The sequence below is a fragment of the Lithobates pipiens genome, unplaced genomic scaffold (genome assembly GCF_037356315.1).
Source record: "Lithobates pipiens isolate NorthernLeopardFrog02 unplaced genomic scaffold, aLitPip1_a1.2 Scaffold_19, whole genome shotgun sequence".
NCBI classification, from domain to species: Eukaryota; Metazoa; Chordata; class Amphibia; order Anura; family Ranidae; genus Lithobates; species Lithobates pipiens.
This window is the reverse complement of record NW_027507764.1, coordinates 56,964,235-56,987,143: the sequence shown is the minus strand read 5'-3', so window position 1 is coordinate 56,987,143 and position 22,909 is coordinate 56,964,235. Positions and strand designations below refer to the sequence as shown.

The following is a 22,909-nucleotide window of genomic DNA, read 5'->3' as shown; positions in this document are numbered from 1 at the left end:
CATTAAATCCAACACACATGAACTAGAGGGGGACATCATAGATTCCATGATGTCCCACTCTGGTTCATGTGTGTTGGATTCCATGATGTCCCCCTCTAGTTCATGTGTGTTGGATTTCATGATGTCCCACTCTGGTTCATGTGTGTTGGATTCCAATACACATGAACTAGAGGGGGACATGATGGAATCCAACACAGATGAACCAGAGTGGGACATCATGGAATCCAACACACATGAACCAGAGTGGGACATCATGGAATCCAACACACATGAACTAGAGGGGGACATCATGGAATCCAACACACATGAACCGGAGTGGGACATCATGGAATCTAATGCACGTGAACTAGAGGGGGACATCACAGAATCCAAAACATCAGGTAGGAATATCTAACACACATGAACCAGATTGACATGGTGATGTATTTTGTCAGCAACAAAAGCTCAGGACATTTTCAGGGACAGCAAATTCCAAAAAAACAAAGGCAGGAACTTCCCTACAGCTAATCACAGTTTCATATGTGTCCAGGAAAGGGACTGTCCCTCTAAATGAGAAATAAGTGTCAGAACGATGGGACTACCACCTCTAGCAGGCACCACAGGGCATGCTGAGACTTGTAGTTCCATCCTTTGAAGATGCCAAGGACAGTACAAGCACAGGAGTGCCATTTAGCCAGTAATTAGGGTGTGTGGCTGCGGTGACAGTGGCATTGGAGGGGAGCTGCGCTCCTTGATGAGATCAGATTAGTCCAGATTATGCAGATGACTTTAAAAAAGCGCTAAGTGCCTATTGTTGGACTGGCTTTGGGAAGGTGGACGGAGAGCCTGTGGCAGAGGAAGCGGCTACTTCAGGGACCTCGGCTCAGGGACCCCTGAAACACAAGTAAGTTGTATGTGTCGGCAGACGTGTCCTCAACGCCCTCCCAGCGCTATGACCAGCTCCAGAAAGGCTTCATCGGCGTATATTGTCCCCTTTTTTCCCCACCAGAAAATGCCGGTCATCAATATAGAAGATCTGACGGAGAAAGATAAAGCAAAGATGGAAGTGGAGCAGCTGAAGAAGGAGGTGAAGCTGGAGAGGCAGCTGGTGAGTGCGGAGGGGCTGAAAACTTTATCATTGCGATGACAGGGCAATTCTTCTTTCTGGGCAAAGCTGGGCAAAACTTTGATTGTTCTTTTTTTTTTTTCTTTTTTTTTATATATTTTTTGTTTATTAGTTTTTTTTCCCCCAGACATTGCAATATTAATTGTTTATTTTCTAAAAAAAAAAAAAAAAAAAAAGTTGAACTTTTGCTTAACTCAAACTCTGCAAACTTTATTTTCCTTTAAACCACAAAAACATCAGTACAGTCTGCTTTTTTTTCCCTTAGAAAGAGGAAGCTCTTTTTTTTTAACTATTTTTTTAACTATAAACTTTTAGCTATGTTGGCATTTTTTTTTCTATGCAGAACAAACCTTGTGGTGGACATTGACCTCTTTATTTATTTTTTATTTTTTATGCATCTGCATTGCATAGCTAAAACTTTTAATATTATTTTTTTTTTTTTGTTTTGCTTTGTTTCTGCAAATTGCATTATTTTAACTATAAACTATTATCGAGTTTGGCATTTTTCTTTTAATGCAGAGGAATGCTTGTGATGGACATTGACCTCTTTATTTTTCTTTAGGCATTTATGCAAATTGTGCAAAGGTTAATTCCAAAACTATCTGCAAACCTAATCCAAAAACAGTAGCAAAAGCTGCATTTTTTTCCTTTGCAAAGGTAAAATGTTTCAATTTTTTTTTTTCTTCCTTTTTTTGTTTGTTTTTGTTTTTCTATTTTATTTTTTTCATTTTTTTTTTTTTTGCTTTTGTTTTTATAAACTGCATTACTTAACTACAAACTATTATCGAGTTTGGCATTTTTTTTCTAAGCAGAGGAATCATTGTGTTTTTTTTCTTACTTGACCCCCTGAGGGACTTTGTGCGTTTAGCTTTAAAATGCTCAACAAGCCAAATCCCATTCACTTCAATGGCCACCTGAGCGTTCTGTTGCCTGGAGCATAACTGTTACTTGAAAATGTAAATGAGCTTCTTTTTGGAAGATTGGAGGCAGATTGGGCACATACTATTTATTTACTTAATTATTTACTAAAGGCAACTCCACTTTGCACTGCAAGTGCACTTGGAAGTGCAGTCGCTCTAAATCTAAGGGGTAGATCTGAAATGAGGGGAAGCTCTGCTGATTTTATCATCCAATCATGTGCAAGCTAAAATGCTGTTTTTTTCTTTTCCTTGCATGACCCCCTCAAATCTACAGCGACTTTACTTCCAAGTGCACTTTCAGTGCAAAGTGAATTTTCCTTTAGTAAATAACCCCCATAGACTTCAATGGGAAAGCCTGAAAATGTGTGACATGAGCATTTTACGTGCATTTTGTTGCTCGTTTTTCTGTTCAAACAGCAGCCCCCCCCCCCACCCCCCCAAATTGGTAAAATACTTGTAATACACTTCCAAAAACGCTCAGAAACTCTCGAATAAAAACGCCAGTAAATCGCTACACACAGGTGTGAATGCAGCTTGGGGCATTTTTGTAAGCTGTGCACAGGTTCATTCCAAAAGTTTCTGCAAACTTAATCTACAGTGACGCAGCTTTTTATTTTTTTCCTTTGCAGAGGTAAAACTTTTTTTCTTCCTTTTTTTCTTTGTTTTTTTTTTTTGGAAATTGCATTCGTTTAACTATAAACCATTATTGAGTTCTATGCAGAGAAAATATTGTGGACGTTGATTTTTATAACTTTTTATTTCTTTAGGCATTTTTTATTTTTTTTTGCAAAGGTCAACTTGGAAAGAGGGGCAAACGTTTATTTTCTGGGCACCGTCTTCCTGCAGAAATGTGATGCAAACCTTGCATTGCTTTTTATTTTATTTTTTGTAACATTGCCGCCATATGGATTATTGCAATGGTTTCCAAAGTCACCCAGGGATGCTGACTTCTTTATTTGGTACAGGAATTTATATAGCACCAACAGTTTACACGGCACTTTACATACTGTACATTCACGTCAGTCCCTCACTCAAGAAGCTTACAATCCAAAGCTGGCCAAATGCTAATAGATTTTTATGAATGAAAAAATAAAAAATAAATTAAAGTTGGCCCAAGGTGGATCCAACCTCTGCTGGTTCAGCAGGGACCATCCGAGATTCGATTCATCTATGGGAAGGCTGGTTGTACTAAATTCGATACATCCATCTGACCCATCTGTCGGATTTTTTTTGCATGCAGTCACTGCCGGCAGCTATAGCAACCAGCAGTAATCGTTGTGTTCTGCCGCTGGCAAAACACAATGGTGCTGCGGGAGGAATTCCACTATCAAAATTGGCCGTGTTGATGGGGAAATCAAGCCATTTTCTTTCCCTCCACCCATGGTGGAAGGAAAGAAAGTTGTATAATCGATGGCTTGCTTACCAGTATGCTTCCATCCAAACTATACATAGTGGATTTACAAATCCCTCTCTTGGGCGATTGTATTCTGACAGCTGCTGGCAGAATATCCAGGCAGCGGTTGCATCGGAGTGGATGTAGTCATTGTTTGGAGAAGAATTTTCCACCCGAATCCTTTGATTTATTCAGTCGAAGATGAGGTGGGAGGGGCCAACAGGACCACCAACTGAGCACATTTTGGCTGGTTTATCTGGAACCAGAAAGAATTCAAGCAGCCCATGACAGTGAAGTGAACAGCCTCAGATGATACACAGGGATGAAACAAATCTCCCTACGTAAGTTGTACATGTATATCTGCTGTCTTCATCTTTATATACTGTTTAGAAAGTTCACATTGTGTTAGATTTTCTCTTCCTGTTCAACACTGCAGTGAAGTCTGGGCATACAGCCAAGATAGCTGATTGGAGGAAAGGCACACACCCCCTCACCTCATAGGTAGAGACTTTCAGAGCTGTTCTTTGAACAGTTCAGGGCCCTGCTAATCTATTTATAGCATCCCCCCAACACAAGGCTGCTTTTATCATATGTGATGGAGAACTTGTCAGACGTTATTAGCCTGATAACAGAAGAAGAGCAGGAGACAGCTACAGGACATAGTGCTTTGAAGAGAGATAAGAAAACACTGCAGATATATGTGCCCAACTCAAGTTTCATGAATCGGGTTTACATCCACTTTAAGGTCCCTATCTCACAGGCATATACTAGAGCTAGACAGAAGCCAGTTAACCCACCAGCCTGTCTTTGGAGTGTGGGAGGGAACCTGGGCATGCACATGAAGAACCTGAAAACTCCATGCAGATAGTAATTTGGTTGGGATTTGAGCCAATTACTGTGCTGTCTTATAATTGGATGGTTTGGATAACTCTGCAGGAGTTCCCCCTCCAAAGAACTGACACCTAGGAAGGCCCCTCCTAAAAATTGGAGCATGAGCATCACAGAGGGATGGAATCTGAAGGTATTGGGTTTAAAGCGGAACTCTGAGCAAAGTTAAAAATTACATATATGCTCAAGTTTGTCACTAATATTTAAGCCGGCCATACATGGATCAAGATTCGGCTGATTCATCAGGGACCAGCCGAGATTTGATCCATGTATGGGCAGGCTGATCCATCAATCAACTTGGGTACAACCAGCCTGTCAGATTTTTTACATGTGATTACTGCCAGCAGCTAACAGTAACCATTGTGTTCTGCCTGGGAAGGCTCCCTGAACCCCCCTGCTGGCAAAACACAATGGTGGAGATTTACTAAAACTGGCACACGCAGAATCTGGTGCCGCTCTGCATAGTAACCAATCAGCTTCCAAGTTTTATTGTCAAAGCTTAATTAAACAAGCTGTAGTTAGAAAATGATTGGCTACCAGCACAGCTGCACTAGATTCTGAGTGTGCCAGTTTTAGTAAATGTCCCCCATTAGTACTGCGGGAGGCACTGACCGCGTTGATGGGGAATCAAGCGATTTTCTTACCTTCCACTCATGCTGGAAGGAAAGAAAATCAAATCATCTATGTGCTGCTTAATGACCCCCCCCCCCCCCCCCCCAGAACATGGTTCCATGATGTGCTGATCCTGCCAGCAGATCTGTTATTTCTTACACTTCCTTTTATCAGGTCAAGCTGTTGAGCGAATTTGATACAAACAAACCATATAACATATAGAGCTCTTTCACACTTGCAGCAACCCTTGCCATCCCTCTGAAAAGTGATCTGTGATGGCTTGCTTTTCAGAGTACAGTTGAAAGCCAGCTCATCACTGCCTATGTTAACCCTGAAAAGCCTTCACTACGGGTTGCAGGGTGGTTGCTGGGGGGTAGATGGAATCTAATTTTGTCTGCAGGGGGGGGGGGGGGGAGCAGTGGCGGTGCATCCATAAGGGCGCACGGGCACTGCCCCCTCTCTCCAGCCACCCCTCTAGCACCAATAGATAAATTCATGGCCGCCGCTGCCACCCTTTATTCAAGCACCCGGCCCCTTTCCGGTGCTTGAATTACAGCTGCAGGTTTTTTTTTTTTTTTAAGCTTCTGATTAGAGCCATAGTCTCTAATGCTGCGTACACACGATCGGACTTTGAGGGACTAGGTCCGACGGTCTTTCGGCAGAGTTCCGATGGACTTTCCGAATTAACAGACTTGGCCACACACAATCACACCAAAGTCCGACGGATTCGAACGTGATGACGTACGACCGAACTAAAATAAGGAAGTTCATAGCCAGTAGCCAATAGCTGCCCTAGCGTCACTTTCTTTGGACAGCCTGAAGGAGAAAAAAACTATATTACCAAAAGTATTGGGACACCTGCCTTTACACGCACATGAAATTTAATGGCATCCCAGTCCTATGCCCCATACACACGGTCGAACTTTCCAACGATAAAATCCGTCTGATTTTTTTCTGATGAATTTTGGCCGAAACTTGTCTTGCATACACGCGGTTGCACAAAATTTTTGGAAAATCCGATCGTTCTGAACGCGGTGATGTGGAACACGTACGATGGGACTATAAACAGGCCAGTAGCCAATAGCTTTGGCACTTTGTAGGAATTGTCTACACAGGATCGGAATTTAAACGATCGGATTTTGTTCAGAAAACTGTAGATCCAGCGCTCAAACTTTGTGTGTCGGAAAATCCGAGGAAAAAAGTCAAATGGAGCCCACACACGTTCGGATTTTCCGACAACACGATCTGATCACACCGTGTGTACTACAGGGCATTAGTCCGTAGGGTTCAATATTGATTTGGCTCACCCTTTGCAGCTATAACAGCTTCAACTCTTCTGGGAAGGCTGTCCACAAGGTTTAGGAGTGTGTCTATAGGAATGTTTGACCATTCTTCCAGAAAAGCATTTATTAATAATAAACTCGCTCATCCATGTCTTTATGGACCTTGCTTTGTGCACTGGGGCGCAGTCATGTTGGGAACAGGAAGGGGCCAAACTGATCCCACAAAGTTGGGAACATGAAACTGTCCAAATTGTCTTGGTATGATGATGCCTTAAGAGTTTCCTTCACTGGAACTAAGGGGCCAAGCCCAACCCCCATAAAACAACCCCACAGCATAATTCCCCCTCCACCAAATGACTTGGGGGGTGGCCCAATACTTTTAGCAATATAGTGTGGATGAGTGAGTTTGGAGTGGAGGAACTTGGCTGGCCTGCACAGAATCCTGACCTCAACCCAATAGAACACCTTTGGGATGAATTAGAGCGGAGACTACGAGCCAGGCCTTCTCAACCAACATCAGTGCCTGACCTCACAAATGCACTTCTGGAAGAATGGTAAAACATTTCCATAGACACACTCCTAAACCTTGTGGACAGTCTTCCCAGAAGAGTTGAAGCTGTTATAGCTGCAAAGGGTGGGCCAACTCAATATTAAACCGTACCGACTAAGACTGGGATGCCATTCATGTGCATGTAAAGGCAGGTGTCCCAATACTTTTGAGAATATAGTGCAGTTGTAGCGCTGTTTGATCCTGCCAGGTGCGGTGCCTGGAATCTCATGTGATTTGGACAGGAATCGCACCACATTCCTGTTCAAATCACATACGATTCTTTGCAGTGCGATTTGAGACTCTTCATTTTGTATGGTTCAAATTGCACCACACCTGCAGGAAAAAGGTGCATGCACCTTTTTTTTTTTTTGCTGCACTGAAATCAGATTGCATGGGTGTGAACACCCATGTGATCCGATTCAGCCAATTCCACTGCGTTTTGCAAAAAATTTTTAGGGTGTTGTTAACATAACATTGACGCCTGCAGCCGTTTGCATGAAGGGAGTGCGATTGTGATGCGGTGCGGGAAGCACACAGGAATCACTGCGAATCCCGCACCACATCAGTGTGAACCAGGATTTAAAGTATGTCCTTGTGTGCTAAGTGAGGGAAATCACATCTATGCATTTTTCACTGCATTTGAAGATTTGCATAAATGCATTACACTCCATTTAACAGTAATTCCTATGGAACCTGTTTACGTCTATGCAGATTTTTGGAAAGGTGCAGGGACTCTATTACACGCAGCACAATGCGTTTTTAGCTCCATAGACTTCAGTGGACTAAAAAAAACAAAAACATAAAATGCATGTAAATGCGTTTGTGGTGTGTTTTCTGCATTACATCAGACACCTCCTTGTAACAGTAACACATCCCAAAAACGCATTAAAACGCAACAAAAAAATGTATGAAAACACAAAATGTGCTGGAAAACGGGCCTCAAAAATGAATCAACCGCACATGCAGAGATGAGAACCATTGGAAGATTTTATTCTTCTATTCCTGTTCTGCTGACAACTCATATTTTTAGATTTCCATTTACTTTCAGTCCTAGTAAGAACGGTCACCAGGGCCAATAGTGAGGGGGGAATCTCCATGACAGGAACACGACATTTAAAGCCCGCAGCTTAGTGACCTTTGTTTCTTTCCAGCCAAAAGGAGGACAATGATTGTGCATGGAGAGCAATACACCATAGTCCCCAATCCTCCTAAACCATATATATACCATAGTCACCAATCCTCCTAAACCATATATATACCATAGTCACCAATCCTCCTAAACCATACATACGCCATAGTCCCCAATCCTCCTAAACCATACATACACCATAGTCACCAATCCTCCTAAACCATACATACGCCATAGTCCCCAATCCTCCTAAACCATACATACGCCATAGTCCCCAATCCTCCTAAACCATACATACACCATAGTCACCAATCCTCCTAAACCATACATACACCATAGTCACCAATCCTCCTAAACCATACATACACCATAGTCACCAATCCTCCTAAACCATATATATACCATAGTCACCAATCCTCCTAAACCATACATACACCATAGTCACCAATCCTCCTAAACCATACATACACCATAGTCACCAATCCTCCTAAACCATATATATACCATAGTCACCAATCCTCCTAAACCATATATATACCATAGTCACCAATCCTCCTAAACCATACATACACCATAGTCACCAATCCTCCTAAACCATACATACACCATAGTCACCAATCCTCCTAAACCATACATACACCATAGTCACCAATCCTCTTAAACCATACATATACCATAGTCACCAATCCTCCTAAACCATACATATACCATAGTCACCAGTAAGTCTAAACCATAAATATACCATAGTCACCAATAAGCCTAAACCACAGATATACCATAGTAACCAATAAGCCTAAACCATACATAGACCATAGTCACCAATAAGGCTAAACTATACATAGACCATAGTCACCAATAAGCCTAAATCCTACATACAACATAGTCACCAATAAGCCTAAATCCTACATACAACATAGTCACCAATAAGCCTAAAGCATACTTATAATGTAGTCACCAATAAAACCTCGTACACACGATGCAATTGTTGGCAAACCAAGCATCTGATTTTTGTCAAAAGAGAGTGCGCCAGGCTCTTGGCATGCACACAAATACAATTGTGTGCAATTTCAACTACACAATTGTCAAGCAACAAACACAAACTTAGTGACGTACTATGGGGAATTTCAGCTCTTGAGCACCACCCTCTGGCCCTTTCTGCCAATTTCGTGTTTGGTGAACATTGCTTCCAATCATGCGTGTTTGTACTTTTAACTTTTGTGTGAGGGTCTTGTGTACTGACCATACGAAAATCAGAAAACGACCGCTGTCCGCTGAAAATTCACTAGCCTGTCATTCAACATTTGTTGGCCGAAAGTTGGACAACTGTCAAAAGGAGCATACGAACGGTCAGATTTTAGGACAACAGTGTCAACAGACAATCCTCTGCCAGCAATTGTACCGTGTGTACAAGGCTTACGCCTAAACCATACTGTACATATACCATAGTACTCAAAAAGCCTAAACCATAAGTGTACCATAGTAACCAATAAACTTGGGCCATGCAGAATCTCACAAAAGTGAGTACACCCCTTACATTTTTGTAAATGTTTTATTATATGTTTTCATGTGACAACACTGAAGAAATGACACTTTGCTACAATGTAAAGTAGTGAGTGTACAGCTTGTATTAGCCCCTGTACACACGGTCAGAGATTCTGCCAACCAAATCCGTCGGATTTTGTCCGTCAGATTTAGTCTGACGGATTGTGTCCGAAACTGTTGCATACACACGGTCGGACTAAGTTGTCGAAAAATCCGATCTTTCAGAACGTGATGATGTAATTTCATTACGATGGGACTACATTCAGGCTAGTAGCCAATAGCTTTGAAGTAGGAATTTGATCTGAGCATGCGTGGCACTTGGCCCGATCAAAATTCTCTACACATGATCGGATTACGTCCGACCGGCCCAGTTGGTCGGGAAATATTTCCAACATGTTGGAAAATTGGGTCGGACGGAGATTCGGACGGAATCAGTCCGATGCATACCACACACAGTCAGATTATCTGACGACACGGTCCGATAAGATGCATTCCGACGGATTCTCCGACCGTGTGTACGCGGCTTAAGAGTGTAAATTTGCTGTCCCTTCAAAATAACTCAACACACAGCCATTAATGTCTAAACTGCTGGCAACAAAAGTGAGTACACCACTAAGTGAAAATGTCCAAATTTGGACCAAAGTGTCAATATTTTGTGTGGCCACTATTATTTTGCAGCACGGTCATAACCCTCTTGGGCATGGAGCTTACCAGAGCTTCACAGGTTGCCACTGGAGTCCTCTTTCACTCCTCCATGATGACATCACAGAGCTGGTGGAGGTTAGAGACCTTGCGCTCCTCCACCTTCCATATGATGATGCCCCACAGATGCTCAATAGGGTTTAGGTCTGGAGACATGCTTGGCCAGTCTATCACCTTTACCCTCAGCTTCTTTAGCAAGGCAGTGGTCATCTTGGAGGTGTGTTTGGGGCTGTTATGTTGGAATACTGCCCTGGGGCCCAGTCTCTGAAGGGAGGGGATCATGCTCTGCTTCGGTATGTCACAGTACACGTTGGCATTCATGGTTCCCTCAATGAACTGTAGCTCCCCAGTGCCGGCAGCACTCATGCAGCCCCAGACCATGACACTCCCATGCTTGACTGCAGGCACTCTCCTTATGTTGTGGTCATCCAATAAATAATCCGTTTGGATGCTACTTTTGTCGATCCATGGTGTTCTGGCAAATATCTACTTTGTAACTGTAGGCAAAACACACTTGTCTTTGTACTCCTCACCTGGTTGCCACCACACATGCTTGATACTATCTGAACCAAATACGTTTATCTTGGTCTCATCAGACCACAGGACGTGGTTTCAGTAATCCATGTCCTTAGTCTGCTTATCTTCAGCAAACTGTTTGCAGGCTTTCTTGTGCATCATCTTTAGAAGAGGCTTCCTTCTGGGACGACAGTCATGCAGACCAATATGATGCAGTGTGCGGCGTATGGTCTGAGCACTGACAGGCTGACCCCCCCCCCCCCCTCCCTTCAACCTCTGCAGCAATGCTGGCAGCACTCATGTGTCTATTTCCCAAAGATAACCTCGCGGAGCACATGCACTCGACTTCTTTGGTCGACCATGGCGAGGCCTGTTCTGAGTGGAATTTGTCCTGTTAAACCGTCGTATGGTTTTGGCCACCGTGCTGCAGCTCAGTTTCAGGGTCTTGGCAATCTTCCTAGGCCACCTTTATGTAGAGCAACAATTCTTTTGTTCATATCCTCAGAGAGCTCTTTGCTATGATGTTGAACTTCCAGGGACCAGTATGAGAGAGTGAGAAGCAAATGTAACACACCTGCTCCTCATTCACACCTGAGACCTTGTAACACTATCGAGTCACTTGACACCGGGGAGGAAAAATGGCTTATTGGGCCCAATTTGGACATTTTCACTTAGGGGTGTACTCACTTTTGTTGCCAGCAGTTTAGACATTAATGGCTGTGTGTTGAGTTATTTTTTTATTGTAGCAAAGCGTCATTTCTTCAGCGTTGTCACATGAAAAGATAGAATAAAATATTTACAGAAATGTGAGGGGTGTACTCACTTTTGTTAGATACTGTACATAAACTAGAGTAACCAATTAAGCCTAACCTATACATATACCATAGTCATCAATAGACCTAAACCAGACATAAACCATAGTAACTAATCCGCTCAGACCTGTCAGAAACGTCAGGGAAACTTTCTGATTGGTTGACATATTTTTCCTTCTTTTTTGCACTTTTTTTTTTTTTTTAAAGGCAAAGGATATATTTTGCCTTCATATTGTATACCAAATTAAACAGTACAATATACATAATTCTTATGCTACGGGTGAATTCATTTAGTAGACAGAAGGAAAGGATGGGGTACAATTAAATGTCTCTTCATCCAATTCTATGCTGATCAGAGGGAATGGGTGAGGATTAGTGACAGTCAGCTCAGTGGTATTGCAGGGTGGAGAGTCGGGATTAGGAAAGCCATACCTCCAATCCTATTACCATAAACCCTTCAGCCTTGTCCTATATAAAGAATGTCTTCTCAGTTTACATCAGGTCACCCAGGAGAGGGGAATAACGGAGAAGTGATACAGATGTATCATTTATATGAGGTTACATTGTTACTTTTATAGAACTGATTATCCATTCTATAAAAAGGATACAATATTGCAGTATACTACTAAAAATAGATTTTAAAGATTACATTTGTTTGTATATTTTTTCCTTTCCTTATTACTCTTAAGCCTCATACACACGATCGGATTTTCCGACGGGAAATGTTCGATGACAGGCTGTTGGCGGTAAATCCGACCGTTTGTACACTCCATCGGACAATTGTTGTCGGATTTTTTGCGGACAAATGTTGGATAGCAGGTTTTAAAATTTTCCGGACAAATGTCTGTTGTCTGATTTTCCGAGCGTGTATACACAAGTCCGAAGTACAAACACGCATGTTCAGAAGCAAGGACGAGCCGGAAGAGGCTGGTCTTGTAAACTAGCGTTAGTAATGGAGAATTAACATTTGTGCTGCTCCAAATTCTGAAATCTGGAAATGCAGCGCAAAATTCTCTTCTTCTTTAACCACTTCAATACCAGGCACTTAAACACCTTCCTGCCCAGACCAATTTTGAGCTTTCAGCGCTGTCGCACTTTGAATGACAATTGCGCAGTCATACTACACTATACCCAAATGAAATTTTTATAATTTTTTTTCCCACAAATAGAGCTTTCTTTTGGTGGTATTTGATCACCTCTACGGTTTTTATTTTTTGCTAAACAAATAAAAAAATACCGAAAATTTTGAAAAAAAAATATATGTTTTTTTTTGTTTAAGTTCAAAACTTTGTAAATAAGTAAGTTTTCTCCTTCACTGATGGGCACTGATGGGGTTACACTGATGGGCAATGATAAGGTGGCACTGATGGACACCGATGAGGTGGCACCAATGAAGTGGCAATGATGGACACTGATAGGCGGCACTGATAGGCGGCACAGATGGGAACTGATAGGCGGCACAGATGGGAACTGATAGGCGGCATTGTATTATAATATACTGTACTAATGGATGCCAATCAGTGCCAAACAATAATGCATGCCAATCAGTGATGCCCATTGTGGGCACTGATTGGCATCCATTATGGGCACTGATTGGCATCCATTGTGGCACTGACTGGAATCCCTGGTGGTCTAGGGTGGCATACCTTGTCCTGGGCTACCCTGGTGGTCTGGTGGTGTCCCTGGTGGTCCAGTGTGGGCATCCTTGGGGGGGGCTGCACTGATAATCGATCAGCACAGACCCCCCCGTCAGAGGAGCAGCCGATCAGCTCTCTGACAGACGCGAGTGAGGAATTCCTATTCCTATTTACACTGATCAGCCATGATTGGACACGGCTGATCACGTGGTAAAGAGTCTCCATCGGAGACTCTTTACCGAGATCGTAGTTGCAGGGTGTCAGACTGACACACCGCAACAACGATTGCCGCGATGCGTGCTCCCGGGGCAGCGCAGCGGCTCAAAATTCTGATCATGTCATATGACGTCCGGTCAGGATTTTGAAACCACTTTGCCGCCGTGTATCTGTTATAGGGCGGGCGGCAAGTGGTTAATGAGATAATGAAGCTGCTTTGCTGGTGATACTGATGGAGTTGTTGCAAATGAATTTTCAAAGGCTTTTTATTTCTAGCGATATGAAGAATAATATTATGTTTTTTTTGTTTTGTTTTTTTATTTGGGAAGTTACCACAACACCATTATCCTGTAGTTTTTAAGATCAAAGATCTTGGTGTCCCTTGTCAATTTTACATTGCATTTTTTTAAATGTAACTGCCTACTCCCAACACAAACACATAGCCAAGTATTATTTTCCACAATTGTTTTATTGTGCATTAAAAAAGAAAACAAATAAAATTAGACATGATATCTGCCAATAGAACTTAACCAAAAAGTGCATTCTCTGCATCCAAAAATATAGAAAATATACCAAATCAAATCATTATTATTCAACCAAAAAAATAATGTCAAAAGCAATAACTCCAAGGCCAATAATAAATAACACGTTCTCTCCTCCGATTCCGCAACATGGCTGGTTGAAAAGCGTGAAATTAAAAGTTTGAAATGAAAAGCGCAAATCAACACTCACCAAATTTCTACTAACATGAAATTAGAAGAAGGAGCCCAACAGGTGGCGCTAAAGAGCTAAAAAAAACAAACAAACACATAGCACGTCACTACGTTCGTATTTGTTGGCCAACAATTGTGCGGCCGTGTGTATGCAAGACAGGTTTAGGCCAATGCACTTCGGACAAAAGTCCACAGTAGGGATGAGCTTCGAGTTCGAGTCGAACTCATGTTCTACTCGAACATTGCCTGTTCGCCTGTTCAGCGAACCGTGAACAATTTGGGCTGTTCGCAGCAAATTCGAAAAGCCGGAACACCCTGTACAAGTCTATGGGAGAAATCTAAAGTGCTCATTTTAAAGGGTAATATGCAGATTACTGTCCTAAAAAGTGTTTGGGGACCCGGGTCCTGCCCCAGGGGACATGGATCAATGCAAAAAAAAGTTTTAAAAACGGCCGTTTTTTCAGGAGCAGTGATTTTAATAATGATTAAAGTGAAACAATAAAAGTGTAATATTGCTTTAAATTTCGTAGCTGGGGGGTATCTATAGTATGCCTGTGAAGGGGCGCATGTTTCTGGTGCTTAGAACTGTCGCTGCACAAAGTGTCATTTGTGCAGGAAAAAAAGTCCTTTAAAATCACTTGCGGCTAAATTGTCCATCGCTGGACCCCGGAGATCCATCGCTGGATAGCAAGAGTGGATTAGCACCGCTGGAATCTTTTTTTTTTTTTTTTCATTTTTAATAAAGGAATTTTTCAAAAGTGTGTTTGTCTTATTTAACCATTTTGACACTTTCTTTGTGAAATGGTAGGGGTACTTTTGTACCCCCTTACCATTTCAAACAGGGGGGGGGCCGGGATCTGGGGGTCCCCTTGTTAAAGGGGGCTTCCAGATTCTGATAAGCCCCCCGCCCGCAGACCCTCACAACCAACGGCCAGGGTTGTGAGGATGAGGCCCTTGTCCTTATCAACATGGGGACAAGGTGCTTTGAGGGGTCACAGACCCCCAAAGCATCCTCCCAATGTTGAGGGTATGTGGCCTGGTACGGTTCAGGAGGGAGGGGGGGCCGCTCTCTCATCCCCCCCTCTTTTCCTGCGGCCTGCCAGGTTGCGTGCTCGGATAAAGGGTCTGATATGGATTTTTAGGGGGACCCCCACGTCAATTTTTTTTAAAAATTTGATGCAGGGTTCCCCTTAATATCCATATCAGACCTGAAGGGTCTGGTATGGATATTTGGGGGGACCCCCACGTCAATTTTTTTTTTAAATTTGACACGGGGTTCCCCTTAATATCCATGTCAGACCTGAAGGGCCTGGTAATTGAATTTAGGGGAACCCCCACGCTTTTTTTTTTTTTTTTTAATCAATGAATGAATGAATTGTCGGCTAATACAGAGAACACTCATTGAGTGTTCTCTGTATTACGGAGACCCGACAATTTAGCCGCAAGTGATTTTAAAAGACTTTTTTTCCTGCACAAATGACACTTTGTGCGGGGACAGTTCTAAGCACCAGAAACATGCGCCCCTTCACAGGCATACTATAGATACCCCCCAGCTACGAAATTTAAAGGAATATTACACTTTTATTGTTTCACTTTAATCATTATTAAAATCACTGCTCCTGAAAAAACGGCCGTTTTTAAAACTTTTTTTTGCATTGATCCATGTCCCCTGGGGCAGGACCCGGGTCCCCAAACACTTTTTAGGACAGTAACTTGCATATTACCCTTTAAAATGAGCACTTTAGATTGTGAACGTTCGAGTCCCATAGACTTTAATAGGGTTCTAAAGTTCACACGAAGTTTAGGTCTGTTCGCAGGTTCTGGTGCGAACCGAACAGGGGGGTGTTCGGCTCATCCCTAGTCCACAGTTTTGTTGGCCAACAATCCGATTGTGTGTATGAGGCTTAAGGCTCGCTTCATACCACAGAAACAGTGTAAAGGTGTTCCGGATGCGTTTCTGCAAGTGTGTTTTTTTTATGCATATTTACTGCATTCTGGTGCATTTTTTTTATACACTTTCAATGTGTTCTTCCCTCTTTTTTTCCAAAGTTTTCTGGAGGGATTCTGAATGTAAGGCATTTTTGATGCGTTTAGATGAGATCCGGTGCATTTTCATGCATTTTGTCACATTCTGATACAGTTCTGTGCAGAAAAATTGCAGCATAATCTACTTTTTTTTCTGCACTGGAACTGACCACACTGGTATGAACTAGGCCATAGGAACCCATATAATCTACTGTCCATATGTTTTTAATGCAGAAAAAAAATGCACTACACTGCATCTGAAACCACAGAAACAGTCCTGATGCGTGTTCCAGATGCGTTATTGCATGCAGGGTTTTGATGCATTATGGTGCGTTTTTTAAGTGTTTTGATGCGTTTCATTGCTTTTTCCTTTTTTTCCCCTTTATCCTCAATAGGGGCATGTGCGTTCTGGTGTGTTTTTGATGAGTTTTGCAGTACAGTTCAGGGCAGAAAAATACAGGATTTTCTACATTTTCTTTCCTGCACTGGAACTGACCGTACTGGTGTGAACTAGGTCATTAGAACCCGTTTAACCTGCTGTCCATGTGTTTTTCATGCAGAAAAATGCAGAGCCTTAGGCACGGTTCAGACTTGTGTGACTGGTTCCCGCTGGGGGGTCCGCACTCATTCCCACAGCTGCAACCACCTACACAGAAATGCAGGAGATGCGTGCGGGTGCCATTAATCCTAATGGCACCTGCAAGCATTGGAAATCGCAGCAGCTTGCACTGGGAACCGCACTGCACTTGTGGTTTCTGTGCAGGATGTGAGTTTAGAAAATAGAGTAGGGGCCTTTCCCCTGCGTTTTTAGGAGGCTCGCAAAGCCGCAGAAGTGTGAACCAGGCCTCAGGGGCATCTGGCATGTTAGCCTATGTGTCCATGCAATCATTGGGGGTTCATACTAGAACATGGTGCGTTTCATGTGCGTTTCCTGCATCACATTTAAAATGCAATGAAGTTGCAATCTGCATCAGTTAATGTGGTGAGTTAATGACCCCCCCCCCCCCCCCAACTGCAGATCTTAAAGTCAGTGCGGTTGCCTGCACCGTATCGGATGGTACAGAAGTACCATGTGATCCGATTGAAGTGCGGTTCCAGGATTTGGTGCAATGCAGTGCGAATTTCATTGCACTGAATTGCATGTGAATCAAATGAGCAGCACAGGTCCTGTGTGATTTATAGTGTGAAACGGGGCTTAAAAGAGATTAGAGGCGAATTTCGATCTGCCTATGGCCAGCTTAACCACTTCAATACCGGGCATTTTCACCCCCTTCCTGCCCAGGCCAATTTTCAGCTTTCAGCGCTGTCACATTTTGAATGAGAATAGTGCGGTCATGCAACGTTATACCCAAATTAATTTTGATAATTTTTTTCCCCACAAATAGAGATTTCTTTTGGTGATATTTGATCAGCTCTGCGGTTTTTATTTTTTGCACTATAAACAAAATAAGAGCAACAATAAAAAAAAAAAAAAAAAAAAAACATTTATTACTTTTTGCTATCATAAATATCCCAATTTAAAAAAAAAAAAAAAAAAAAAAAACAATTTTTTTCATTAGTTTGGACCAATATGTATTCTACATATTTTTGGTAAAAATAACAAATGCAATAAGCGTATATTGATTGGATTGAGCAAAAGTTATAGCGTTTACAAAATAGGGAATAGGATTATGGCATTTTTATTTATTTTTTTCGTTTTTTACTAGTAATGGCGGCTGTGATTTTTATTGTGACTGCGATATTGCGGCGGACATATCGTACACTTTTGACACTATTTTGGGACTGGTGACCTTTATAGATCGATCAGTGCTATAAAATGCATTGATTACTGTATAAATGTGACTGTCAGGGAAGGGGTTAACACTAGGGGTGATCAATAGTTAACTGTGTGTCCTAGGGAGTGATTCTAACTGTAGGGGAGGGGACCGATCGGTGTTCCTCTGTAATGGGAACACACGGATAGGTCTCCTCTCACATGACAGGACGTGGATCTGTGCGTTTACACACACGGATCCACATCCCTGCTCTGTGATGAGCAATCACGGGTGCCCAGCGGACATCGTGGGCACTGGGCATGCGCATTGGGTCCCAAGTGATACGGCGCACGCACTCTGCACAATGCAGGGAATCCCAGGATGTCATATGACGCCCGCTCAGAGGGACGAAGGGTTCCTGCGGGCATCATGACAATACAGTGGTAGGGAAGTGGTTAAAGTGATTGTAAAGGTTCTTTCTTTAAATAACAAACATGTTATACTTACCTGCTCTGTGTAAGGGTTTTGCACAGAGCGGCCCGATCCTCATTCTCCGGGTTCCCCGGCAACGTTTCTGGCTCCTCCCCTTCATCAGGTGCCCCCATGGAGAGCCGCGGTTCATTAGGGCACTCACGAGGGCGCTCTCCCGAGTCCTGCTGCTGCATCCATTGACACACACAGCAGGACTCGGCCCAGTCCCCGGCTCCCGTGTCACTGGATTTAATTGACAGCAGCAGGAGCCAATGGCTCCCACTGCTATCAATCTGTCCAATGAGGACCTGAGACATTGGTTAGAGCTGCCTGGCTCCTCCCTGTCGCTGGAACGATCGGGTTCAGGTAAATAAAAGGGGGGCTCTGGGGGGCTGCAACAGAAGGATTTTCTTCTTAATGCATAGAATGCAAACCTTGAAGGTTTACAACCCCTTTAAGTCATGCTCAGTGGTTGTACTGCCTCCGAATGCCAAAAGGGGGTTCATTTTGGCCGCGGTCACAAATACTCTCGTCTGCTGCATTTGCAGCTTAAAGTGGTTGTAAACCTCAGACATGAAATATGAACAAAACATATCCCTCTACAGTGTGCACTTGTCTCCATCCAGTGCACTAAAGGGGGATGTTTACTAAAGGCAAATAGACTGTGCATTCTGCAAGAGCAATTGCTCCAGAGTTTAGTAATTGAGAAAAAGCTCTGCTGACTTCCATCATCCAATCATATGCAAGGAAAAATGCAGTTTTTTTTTTTCAGATTTCCCTTGCGTGTGATTGGGTGTTCTTTGCAGAGTGCACAGTCTATTTGCCTGTAGTAAATCAACTGCTAATAGTGTCATGTCTGTCTGCTGCCTCATTCCTCTGCTATCAGCACGAGTCACTTCTGACAAGTTTTTCCGACACCAAGAGAAAAAAGGTGACAGGGGAGGGACCTCCAGCACACAGTCTGTGATTGGCAGCCTTAGCTCTGTTCCTGTGATCTATGTGCAAGGGGGGGGGGCTCTCCCTCCAATCATCTCTTCTCACTGAGCTCTACAGGGTGTAATTTTAGCACTCAGTCTCCTTTTCTCTGAAAGCTCAGATAGTCTTTATAAAGGCAATGCTTTGAATAGATGTAGAGAAGAGAATACTGCAGAAAAACAGATACAACTTATGTAGGATGACTTGTTTCATCTTTGTGTATCATGTGTGACCACTTAATGGGGGTTGATAAAATCGCAGCTCATCCATGTGTTTTTACCCCCCCCCCCCCCCCCCCCAGCCTCAAGTCTAAGAATGCGCCTAAAGAGAATGTACAGTCAGATTGTAACGTGTGTGTTAAATTTAAGAGATTTGCTCTCACCACCTCTTGCATCTTTGGGAAGTAAGGGGAAGACCCTCCAATGAGACACAGTCAGCAAGAGATAACTTGACAGAGGCTCAAAGTGATTATAAACCCTTACATTTACCCAGCGCAGTGACTGGCCTCAGGTGATCTACAGAGATATAAAAAAATCCTTCTACATACGTTGTACCTGTTTAGCCATCTTCTCCTCTCTACATCTGTTCAAAGTCCAGAATTTATAAAGCTTGTCTGAGCTGTCTGAAAAATGGGGGGGGGGGGCTGAAGTTAAATACTGCAGAGCTCAGTGCTGATTGGATGGAATGGACCAACCCCCCTTTACACAGCACAGAGGAGCAGAGCTGAGGCTGACAATCACAGGCTGTGTGTGCTGGAGCTCCTTCCTCCTTCACCATTGCTCTTATAAAGTCTGAGCTATCAGAGAAAAGGAGACAGAGCTAAAATTACACCCTGCAGAGCTCAGGGAAAAGAGCTGATTGGACAGAGAACCCCCATGCACATAACTCATAGGAACAGAGCTGAGGCTCTCAATCACAGACTGTGTGCTTGAGGTCCCTTCTCTGTCACCTTTTTTCTCTTGGTGTCAGGAAAACATGTCAGAAGTGACTCATGCTGATAGCAGAGGAACGAGACACCAAACAGAAATTACACTAATGCCCCGTACACACGATCGGAAATTCCACCAGCAAAAGTCAGATGAGAGCTTTTGTTTGGAAATTCTGACCGTGTGTACGCTCCATCGGACTTTTGCTGGCGGAATTCCCACCAGCAAAAGATTGAGAGCAGGTTCTCTATTTTTCGGTCTGAAAAAGTTCCAATTGGAAATTCCGATCGCCTGTACAAATTCTGACGCTCAAAATTCCTACACATGCTCGGAAACAATTGGACGCATGCTCTGAAGCATTGAACTTCATTTTCTCAGCTCGTTGTAGTGTTGTACGTCACCGCGTTCTTGATGGTCAAAAGTTCAGAGAACTTTTGTGTGACCCGTGAGTATGCAAGCCAAGCTTGAGCGGAATTCCATTGGAAAAACCATCCAAGTTTTTTCCCGACGGAAAATCTGAACGTGTGTACGGGGCATAAGTGCTCTGAATTGGGATAGAGCAGAGATATGCAATTAGCGGACTTCCAGCTGTTGCAAAACTACAAGTCCCATCATGCCTCTGGGTGTCATGCTTGTGGCTGTCGGAGTCTTGCTATGCATCATGGGATTTGTAGTTCTGCAACAGCTGGAGGTCCGCTAATTGCATATCCCTGATGTAGCGGGATATGCTTTGTTCATGTTTTCCTGTCTGAGATTTACAACCACTTTACATCTTTTATCTGTCTATAAAACAAAAGTTTTTTTGATTTATACACTTTGTAGTCTTGCAGTCCGCAGATATGCAAACTCTGTGTCTCTTTTAACTCCAATTTCATAGGGACAGAGCCTCGCTCTGCCACACATCCCCCCCCCCTTTGTTTCGATCTGGAGGAACACCAGCACCCATCACGATGGTTGGGACACCTCTGTGCTGGCTGTCAGCCACGTAGGCCCAACCCTTTTTCCGGGTGCGCTTCCAGGAACATTCCCCCCTGGACCTTAACAGATTCCTATATTGTCCTATACTCAGCCTTCCTCTTCTTTTGGGGTCCCTGGGCTTATTCACTTTTCTTGGGGGAACTCTGCCTTCCTTGAGCCCTCCTTTCACCTTACAAATACCCATTTTCACCATCGGTATTTCAGGTTCAAAACAGTTTCTCTTGTTACCCATGGCAACCAAATCATTGTTTGCAGAACAAACTCTTAACAGATCACAGCTTTCCATATCACCAGTGCTTTCCAACTCAGTGGTTGTTAGAAGAAGACCTGAGGAGGGACTACATCCCACGGGACCATAGCACAGCGCCACCTCACACGTTGTCCAACACTCCATGGGTATCTGTTCTAACAAACTACCCTGACCCAAACATAAACCATTTTTTCCAGGTGTACACATTACATTGTTACGGCAACCAACATTAACACTTTCTCCCACAGTGTCTCCGGGCACCTTAACTTGTACCTCTGGGCCAGTGACAGAAAGCATCTCTGCTACTACCGAGTCTATTCTGGGCCGTTCCTTCTCATGAGGCCTAGCAGGTAAGGCAGTATCTGCGCCCTCTACTGACCACTGCTCAGCCGCACCTCGGACCACACCAGCAGAGATGTTTCTAGTCACCGCATCAGGCGGAGAGACCTCTGATATCTCAAACAGTTCTCCTGCGTGCCTTCCATACCAATCAATAACTGGAAGTACGCTCACAGAGAATCTGTAGATCCTGTGCCAAATGGTTAACCATTGGTCCCACCAATTCCACTCTTGGTCAAGGTTTCCCAGCACTGCCTGTACCACCTGGCACCATCCATTGGTGCTACAAGGCACCACCTGGTCCAACTGCGGTGGAGATACCCAAGTATACAATAAGTTCATTTTTACCAACTCTAGCATTTCCAGTAGTGTTTCTGTCATCTCTAAACATCCCATGTCTAAACACCAGAACTTTCTAGGGTCTTCTACCCTGTCCAAGACATGGAGGGGCTCATCAACTGCAGGTTGAGAGGGTGAGACATTTGAAGAGACCTCATCCTCCTTGGAGATGCCCATCATCACAGTCTGTTACTCCCCTGGAGCGCTGTCAGACACATGTCTCACACTTATCCCTTCTGCACCTGTGTTAGTGAGCCACTGCAGGTCATTACAAGTCACACTATTGCTTTGATACTCAACATTATTTATCTGTGGGGCTTCAGACTGGAGGGCATCAACCTTTGCAGGGACCAAGACGCCCTCAACCACCGGCGGCTCTGCGATCCCCCTGTCTGGCATAGCAGTTGTGTCCACACCCTTGTTACTTAAGCTAGCCTTACCCAGCATGGCTAGCAATTGTGTGGCCCAGCTGTCCCAGTCCATTGTGGTTCCCTCATGGGCGTTCCACAGCGTTGCATCACCTGCTGTAGAAGGCCGTACAGAAACCTGGGATTCATTAGCTTCAACTGTACATTCGTCACTTCTATATATATCATTTTGTGACACCATACTTTTACCAATGTTGCATTGGGGTGATGCTTCATCACCTAAAGCTTGGTGCAGTACACCATTTTGACCACCTTTTTCTGGTAGCACTACGGACACATCCAGCATTGTACAGTCAGCGTTTGCAGGCTGAATTAACCCCTTGCCCACTGGGCTACATGTAGGGTTGTGGGGTTGCGCCCGCACTCTCTCACTGTGTGACTCAGTCAGAACATTACAGGAAACACA

At 43.5% G+C, this 22,909-nt stretch overlaps 1 protein-coding gene across 1 annotated transcript in view; it reads left to right on the top strand.

The window, feature by feature from the left end:
* The first annotated feature begins 577 nt into the window (after window positions 1-577).
* GNGT1 (G protein subunit gamma transducin 1) overlaps window positions 578-22,909 on the top strand; it is a 36,266-nt gene continuing 13,934 nt past the window's right edge. Inside the window, exons 1-2 of the mRNA XM_077490775.1 lie at window positions 578-883; window positions 989-1,087. Coding sequence (XP_077346901.1) covers window positions 992-1,087 — 96 coding nt within the window. The 5' untranslated portion in view covers window positions 578-883; window positions 989-991. The remainder of the gene's footprint in view (window positions 884-988; window positions 1,088-22,909) is intronic.